The sequence below is a fragment of the Triticum urartu genome, chromosome 1, assembly GCF_003073215.2.
Source record: "Triticum urartu cultivar G1812 chromosome 1, Tu2.1, whole genome shotgun sequence".
In the NCBI taxonomy this organism is placed as follows: domain Eukaryota; kingdom Viridiplantae; phylum Streptophyta; class Magnoliopsida; order Poales; family Poaceae; genus Triticum; species Triticum urartu.
Window position 1 is genome coordinate 337,717,982 of NC_053022.1, and position 9,326 is coordinate 337,727,307.

The following is a 9,326-nucleotide window of genomic DNA, read 5'->3' on the forward strand; positions in this document are numbered from 1 at the left end:
TAGCAGTCAGGCCGACCGACTCGCCGTTCTGGAAAGGACTGATGAAAGTCAAACAATCCTTGTTTAATAGGACAAAGTTTATTATTGGCAACGGTGCTAGTACGCGTTTCTGGGAGGATACGTGGCTCGGAGAGACACCCTTGGCCATTCAATATCCGTCTTTATATCGTATTGTTCAACGGCGTGAGGTGTTCGTTGCAACGGTATTTCAATCTATCCCCCTTAATATTCAATTCAGACGGTCGCTAGCGGGCAATCGTTGGGAAGAATGGCTCCGTCTAGTTAGGAGACTGATGGAGGTTCAGCTTTCTCAACAACCCGATGAATTACGCTGGAAGCTGACTAAGTCTGGAGTATTCACAGTTAAATCAATGTATATTGATGTTATTAATTCGAGCTCCATTCCTACCTCCAAGCATGTTTGGGCTGTCAAAGTTCCATTAAAAATAAAAGTGTTTATGTGGTTTGTCCATAAACAAGTTATTTTAACAAAGGACAACTTGATAAAGCGTAATTGGATAGGACCTACTAGGTGTAGTTTCTATGATCCGGATGAGACGATTAAACACCTCTTTCTTGATTGCCCGTTGGCCAAAGTTCTTTGGCGGACGGTACACATTGCTTTTAATATTACTCCACCGAATTCTGTTAACTCGTTATTTGGGACATGGCTTAATGGGATTGAGTCTAACTTAGCGAGACATATTCGTGTTGGAGTTTGCGCTTTGCTGTGGACTATCTGGAATTGCAGAAATGATTTGGTCTTTAACAGAACATCACGTATTCACTTTTTGCAGGTTATTTTCCGAGCCACGACAGTGATCCGTTCGTGGTCGCTACCCACTCCGATGGAGGCCGGGGAGCATTTGGTTACTGGATCTGTCCGCTGGGAGATGGTAACTCGGGATATCTTCAACCGGTTTGGATGGCGGTCATGTAATAGGATAGGCAATTAGTTTACCTATCTATCTTTAGCCAGCCGGTTGTGGCGTCTTTTACTTGGCTAGGTTGTGTATCTAGCCCATTTTGACTCTGTGTGAGCTTTCTTTTCAGTTTTTCCAGTTGGAGACTTTGGAACCTTGTTGGACCTTTTTATTTGGTTAATAAGTTGGTCGTATGCATCACTCTGATGCAGAGGCCAGGGTAACCCCCTTTTCGAAAAAAAAAGGTATATACAAACCATTGCTTGATACATGAAAAGCATGATCCTTCCAAGACAGTGACTTCAACATTTCAACCAAAACCAACTTCATGTCAATCCTTACGTTCCTGCTAAATTCCAGCTGCGCCTATCAGGATGCACATTATCTGAACATGTTACAACATGATACATCAAACAAAAATCAGTACATTCATGTATGATCAGGTTGTTGAAAATAAGTATCACTTATAAAATTATTATACGTAACAAAACTTTGTAACTAATATCTAGTTTTATAGATGTGTAACATGTGCTCAATATCAACAACTAAACTTCCCAAAATTGTAACTAAATACAAAAAATGAAACCAAAATTATCAGTCCATAGCCTTGGAATAATTCCAGTCCATAATTATTAGAAGGGCTTTAGCTTCTGGTTTATGGGCTTCTAGATATTCTATACATATTAAAAAAGAATGTTGTATGTGGAGCATTTGGCTACTGGGTGCAACCGATGGGAGATGGTAGCACGGGCTGTCTTCAACCGGTTTGGATGGCGGTCGCATAATAGGATAGGTCCTTGATGTCTACTTCATCCAGCCGGTTGTGCCTTTGTTGTTTTTACTAACTTTCATTTTTTTTTGTGCTCCTGATGTGAGCTATACTTTAGATACCAGAGTTTGTTTTGGACGACCTGTTTTAATAATATGACTGCATGCGTCGTTCAGATGCAGAGGCCGGGGAAAATCCTCTTTTTTCAAAAAAATGTGTGGCCAATTGAAAAAGCGGCTCACATCTATTTTTTCCCTCAATTCTGTGACATCTGTCTAGTTTAGTTTTGGCCTCAAAACAGACATTTTGGACATTAATTTGTATCCCTCTGCTATCATTCCCTTGATCTTCTCCGCTCGGCATTTCTTGTTCTAGATGATGATATTTGTTTTCTAAACTTGATTAAAGTGTACACATTTTGACTTTAACTGTATTTTAAAACGAAGAGAATATATTTAATAACCAAATGAGCAGGGAAGATATTTTTTGGTCTGTGATCGATCGCGGTCGTGTAAACGGTGCATCGTCCTAGTATAGTGGACAACAACGCTAAGGTAGCTGCGGTAGGTTAAATTGGACGTTGGGTTGGATGGGTGCATGCATGCATAGGCGCCCGTCCAAGCCAGCCGACTGGCTCCAACAACGGCGCAGGAAGGACGGCGAATCCACCGGCATGCACACTGCGTTCTCACCTTTGCCCAGTACCGGCGGTCCGGGCGGCCGCCCAACCTCCCCCCCGCCGCACACGGCGATAGTGACAAGCACGTACGTAATCGTGGCGGTCATCACTCGTCCAACACTTATCGTGCGCAATCACCTGCGTGGTGCGTACGTACGTACTCTACGTGTGTGCGTGATCGGTCATATGCTATACTTATGGACTGTTTTGACACGAAAGGAGTTACAGATGGAAGTGCAAATCTGTGGTTGGTTAGTGATGAGACCCTCAACGAAATTCAAAGTGGAAGAGATTAATGAAGAGTAGGCACGTTAGCACGTAACCTCTTTCCCGTATCCAATGCCCCGTAAGTGTAGGATTATTGGTGCGTGATCCAACCAGCTGCTTTCGCATGTGCTATTAACCGCACGTTGTAAGAGAAACGGGTCTAATACTCTATGTAATTAACCATCGTAAATGTTGGTGCTTTTTTACCCTGTCTCTGCCAGGTAGTGATAATTGACTTGGCTCGTAACTTCCACATCCGTACGTTGACCGTTGCGTTCACATATTCACGAGTGCGTGTACATCTAAAACATGCAAGCACTAGGAGGCGCACCCGCAATGACAGCGTAGTGATGGTCCGTTAAGCTCTACTAGGTTGTAACCCCGCAAAAAAAAAACTCTACTAGGTCGTAGCAACTGTTTAACTTTTCCGGAACAGATGGTCCGTTAAGCTCCAATAGTCAAGAGATGACTGGTACTCCCTCCGTTTCTAAATACTTGTCTTTTTAGAGATTTTAAATGGTTACCACATACAGATATATATAGACATGTTTTAGAGTATAGATTCACTCATTTTATTTTGTATGTAGTCACTTGTTGAAATCTCTAGAAAGACAAATATTTAGGAACTGAGAGAGTAGAACAGATGGTCTGTAATATTTTCAGTTGGCAGGTGCCACATCATTGCGCGATGCTACAGAATTTATTTTTCTAGTTGAGGAGCTCACTGCTAATTTCACGTACTCCCTCTAGTTGGGTACGATTTTTTGTCAATTTTACTTGGAAAAAATATATCTTGATATTCATCGTCAATTGAAGATTCTAATATGATTTTTTTGGCATACTATACATGTTTTATTTTAATTTTTATGTTTGCGGAAATACTATACATGTTTCACTAATGAAATAAAAGATCTAAAAATCCGTGCCCTTTTTATAAACCCAACTAGAGGGAGTATCATGAAACAGATGAACAAGTTGTGTTGAGGAGTTATGTGTGGATATGAAAGGATACCATATTTCGTTGTTGGATGAATCTTCTAGTCTCACTTTTATTGAATTTGTGCCCTATTTAGTTACTTCGAAAGTCCCTCAACACCCACTCACATTTAAGCTCCACTAAGCCTTAATTGTGTGATCAGTATAGACAGCAACAAAAAAAATAGTGCATTGGTCCGGTCTTGCGCTTAAGACCCCTTGGCTTTGTTACAACGTAAAAAAAATATTATAGAGTAAATAAATCTTTCATTAATATTAATTGAACAAATAATGGATTAGGTTTTTGGACAATGATTTCTGCAATACCATGTAAGAAAATATAAAGCACTAGAATATCTCTTTGTTGTATCGATCTCACAAACCGCTGATGCTGTTCTACCATATCCAAGTACATATGTCAAATAGGCCATGAATTGTTTATCTTGTCAACGAAGTTATCCTAGCTCTTATTGTGAGGAGTAGATAGACTAAGATGGTGGCGGGGCTGCAACTTGTATGAGCCCTAGCCGTCCTTCCATATCAAAATTCGTAAATTATGTAATTTTATTAGACTGTGTAACCGTTAGATACTCCCTCCCTTCCAAAAATTCAAACCACGACAAGTCTTTTGGAACGGAGAGAGTACTTTATAAAGTATTAGCTATTTAGTATTGAATTAATACACTATACCTGCTTAACATGCACTAAATTAAAGCTGCTAGCTCATATCTTACATTCTTAAAAGTTGGTTCCAGTTTTCTCAACATGCAAATTGTTCACCTCATCGTCCTTACCAAGGCCATGCATTTAAGTCTTCTCTCTCACTAAGACATGCAATCTGCCACATAAGTGAACTTATAAATTACAACTATTTTTGCATTAGTCTATGCATGTATCGCCGCCATATACATGCATGTTAGTCATCCTTCACTTTTTTTTTGAAATGATATTTTTAACAGTAATTCAAAAGTTTATATTATATTTTTAGAGACTTTTTCATTGATTTTCAAGCTTACATTTTCTTTTCATTAGATTTAGTTATTTTTTAGCAACTATCTATGCATTTTTAAATAAAGTTAACGTAGCAACGCGCGGGGTGTCTCATATTGCTACAGTGACACATGGCTACGCTTTCATAGCTGAGTCCGGCAAACAAAGAAATGCATCACCTATCAAGAAGACAAGAACACAAACTAAGGATGCTGATCATAATAAAATAAGGATGTGTAAATTGATGACTACTAATTTAAAAAAATACTATTATTACTCCAAATTTATGGAGTTGCATGCCAATTATGATGTATTCCACGTACCTTTCTACGAGAAAATAGATATGTTATTCTCAGATTTCCATGTTCCTCAAAGTTCACACTACTTCCATAATTTTGAAAAGAATGTTGTTGCGAGATTTTTGAAACGAAATTTAGCAAATTCCAAAAGATGTGGGGTATACTTCTGTAAAATATAGTTCCATTTGAATTGAAAACAGTGCCAATTCTGTAAAAATATGTATATATACTCCATTCATGTATATATAAGTGTCTACTTACAATTGAAATACATCATAATGAAAAAACAATAGATGAACCACCAGGCCACCTAATAAAAGTGGGGAAAAAAAGGTGTAACTAGGTCACTCAACACACCTAGTTAAGACCATGTAATTACAGGTGTTTTCCTCCAATATAACGTGGTACCGCACACACGTATGTTGATACACACACACCAACTCATATGAACTCCCCCAAAAAAATGTTCGGACTGGAAAATTGTCTGTCTCCCACGTTCTACTGGCCAGCTAATTACCGTGATTCGTACGCCGACGGCCGTCGTTGTCAAGGCGCGCCGGTCAGCCCTACCACAGTGATGAGCAAGCTAGAGTCCTCGTCGCCGTGGGGCGCCGCAACCTTGACGCACTCGGCCGCGTCTTTCCCACCGTCTCCGTTGACATAGCCTCCGTGTTCGATGTCGTCGGCGACTCCGGCGAGCACCTGCGCCAGCTCAGCCTGTCTGTTCCAGTCCGTGCGCCCGATCACCACGAGCATCACCGTGACACACGCCGCCTGCGCGGCGAGAAGGCCAAGCCAGAGCCCCTTGAAGTCCATGCCGGACCAGAACGCGAGCCCGAGGGCAACGGGCATCCCGACGCCGTAGAAGGCGGCGAGGTTGACGTGTGCGCCGTCCTTGGGCCGCGCGCTCCCTCGGAGCACGCCGCATCCGGTGGTCTGAGGGCAGTTTCCGAGCTCGCACATCCCGAGGACAGGAAGCACCGACGCCGTGAGCGCAAGGATGGCCGCGTCCGTCGTGAACATGCGCGCCCACACGTTGCGCACAGCCACGGCGAACAGGAAGGAGATGACGCCCTGAAGTGCGCTCAGCGCGAGCCCCGCGGTGGCCACGGCGCGCGCGGCAGCTGGACGGTTCGCGCCGAGCTCGTTGCTGACCCGGGTCGACACGCCGAAGCTGAGAGACGACGGGAAGATGTAGAGCAGCGATGTGGTCTGGATAAGCACCCCCATGGAGGCGACGGTGGCCTCGGGGTTGGCCAGGAGGCCGCACAGCAGGATCATGATCTCGTACCACCACCACTCGAGGCACACGCTCGCGCAGCTCTCGACGGCGAGCCTAGCCAGCCGCACCCACGCAGCAACATCGTCCTTGAAAAGCTTGTATGACAGCGTGAAGCCACCGGTGGCATGGTGCACGCCGGTGACGTAGACATAACCGAGGAGGAAGAGCACGAGGTTGAGGTTGGTCCAGGCAGAGGCGAGTGCGACTCCTTCGACGCCGAGCCCGAGCACCGATACGAGGAGGTAGTTGATGGGGAGGTGGAGAGCGACGGCGAGCGTGGCGCAAGTGGTGAGCGGGAGGTTTATGGACTGCGTGCGGAGGTAGATACGGAGCGGGTGGAGGAAAGACTGAAAGAGGAGGTCGGGCAGGCAGAATAGAATGTAGCGCTGCGCCGCGGCGGAGACGGCGGCATGCTGACCGCAAAGCAGGAGAAGCGGCTCCATCTGAACCCAGAGGAAGGCGACTGGCACGGAGACGACGAGGAGGAAGAGCACCATCCGCTGCATGGTGGCGCCGACGAGTGGCAGGTTCTTGGCGCGGACGGCCTGGCCGCAGACGGGTTCCATGCCTGAGGCGAGGCCGGACAGGACTGAGTACCCGGTGATGTTGGCGAAACCCATGGCGAGGGACCCGCCGGCCAGGGCCAGCTCGCCGAGCCGGCCGAGGAACAGCATCGAGATCATCGGACGGACGTAGAGTATGAGCCCCGTCATGATCATCGGCAATGACAGCCCCAGGATCGACACGGCCTCCTTCGCCGCGTCCTTGGTCAACGACGACGGCCTGTCAGCAAGGACGGGCGCCGACATGGACACAACGACGACAGTGTGGTCGTCGATTGGAGACACGGCCACGCCGCCGCCGTTCTTGGCATTGCACCGGCACGGCAGCAACGGCCGGTCAATGAGCCCCTCACACATGACGGCTATATGCAAGCAAAGGAAGCTCAAGCGTGCGGAGCTAGCTTTGGTTTTGGAGGGAAACTGAAACAGGGGAGGCTCAAACCCTAGCAAGGGCACTGAATTTATAGGCAAATGGATAGGACCGGTCGATGCAATTGAGAAACGAGATCAAAGCAAGCTATAGTGACTTTAGAGCGGAGCGCTCGTCGTCTTGTTGCGAAGTCCACGTGCCGCTCTCGGCCGGCCGGCGTGCGCTACCGCAGGCGACGGCGTCGCGGGGGTGCGCGCACGGGGCGTTGTTGTATTGCGCGGCTCGTAGCCTAATTCGGCCGGAGGCCGGAGCAGTGGCGAGCTTCCGTACGATGGGCTAGCTGTTTGTGGATCACCTTGGGTGTCTCTAGGGAAAGGACAAAAATGGTTGAGCGAGAGAAGGTGTGTGTGAAGGATGAGGAGAAAAAGAGCAGGGCGGGTAGGGGGTATTTATACAATTGATTTGAGCCCATGCATGGAGTATAAGTCCTTTTAATTATCGGCACCCTTTTATAAAATTTGCTGCCTAATTATGAGATTTATCGTGTCTGTGGGCTGGAAGTCTTTGGGCCATTTTTTTTAACACAGTACAATTGCAGATGCTTACAATCACACGGATATACTCACTCATATGAACACACGCACATCTCATCTTTATGAGCACCTTCAAGATCATGAGCTGGCAGTTGACAAAGTCACCACAGATACCTCATAGTTGACGAGAATGTCCCCTCCCATTGAACGAACATCGCCGGGATGATTGAAATAAATCCAGAAAATACCAGCACAAATGCCAAATGTAGGACTTAAACCCTGATGGGTTAGTTCCACTACAAGGAACCTAAGCATCTGCAGTTCGCGGCTCATTGCTTTTAGTTTGAATTTCTATGTCGGGCTCTTGAAGACAGGGGGTGCTGCAAAATGGGTAGTACTATAATGGAGTCATGGATGATTCTTCTTAATAGAATTGTTAATGTGAAAGATATTGGTTGAAAACTTGGAATTCTTTTGAGGCTTTCATATACTAATACTAGTAGGTGATTCAGTTTTGACTTTGGGAGGTCTTTGTGCTGTGAAATTATTTTAGTTCTGAACTTTTTATTCTATTCTCCACGTCGCACAGTTAAAATAATCTAGGGCACAACAGTCTCATATCTAAATGACGTAACCATAAGAAAGAAAAGAAAAAAAAAACAGTTTCGTAAAGCACATCTAAATTCTATGTCATTGATTTTACGTTAAGATTCATGCAAATATTTTCTTTGGTCCTTTTTCTTTTCCTTTCTAGATTAATTGAGTTGCTTGGATGTGCGATAACTAAGATAATGTGCCCTAGACAGACCCAAAAAAAAGTTTTTATCATTTTATGTCTCACTACTCAGTTTTGCCACTAGAAATTTCAACTGCTCAAAAATGCCATCGCTTAGTTAGGTGCATGCTCAAAGATGTCACTCGACACCATGGTTGTCAGCTCAAATCCCGTTTGCCATGTCATAATGACCAAAATACCTATAGACCAACATGTCACCTCTCCCTCTATCTCACACTCACTACAATAAAGCATGGGTCCCACTTGATCCCAACAGTGTTCTTATTTTTTCTAAATTATTCATTTGCTTACTCCAAATTAACAAGTGGATCCATACTTACCATTGTGAGGTAGAGAGAGCTGACATGTGGGTATAGGATTATTTTTGTCATATAACATGGTCAGTGAGTTTGACCTGACAATAACGATGTCTAATGACATTTCTGAGCAAACATCTAATGAAACGATGGCATTTTTGAGAAACATCTCACGAAGCAATGTCATTTTTTAGCGGTTGTAATTTCTAATAAAAAAATTGAGTAGTAAGACACAAGTAATGGCATAAATAATAAAAACTTAAAAAAGGGGGAAATATCACACGAATCTTCACCTATGACCAATGACTTTGGACTTAAATAATAAAATAATCACTACAATAACATTGGCCACTATTTGTGGGTCAAGGCATATTAAACATACCTAAATGTACATAAAATAATCACTAAAATAACATTGGCCACTATTTGTGGGTCAAGGCATATTAAACATACCTAAATGTACCTTTAGTCTTCGGCAAAAAGTTTGCTGGACATGTGTGTCTGTGTGTGGGTAATCCTTAAAAAACAGTACCTCCCTCCTTATCCCTTAAATTCCTCTCCTTCACATGGAATGCTCCTCGTCC

At 44.3% G+C, this 9,326-nt stretch overlaps 1 protein-coding gene across 1 annotated transcript; it reads right to left on the reverse strand.

The window, feature by feature from the left end:
* Positions 1-5,131: 5,131 nt before the first annotated feature.
* On the reverse strand, positions 5,132-7,517 carry LOC125533157 (protein DETOXIFICATION 49-like). Its single transcript, XM_048696915.1, has one exon. It carries the CDS (start codon positions 7,102-7,104, stop codon positions 5,449-5,451), a length of 1,656 nt encoding a protein of 551 aa, XP_048552872.1. The 5' UTR covers positions 7,105-7,517; the 3' UTR covers positions 5,132-5,448.
* Positions 7,518-9,326: the final 1,809 nt, after the last annotated feature.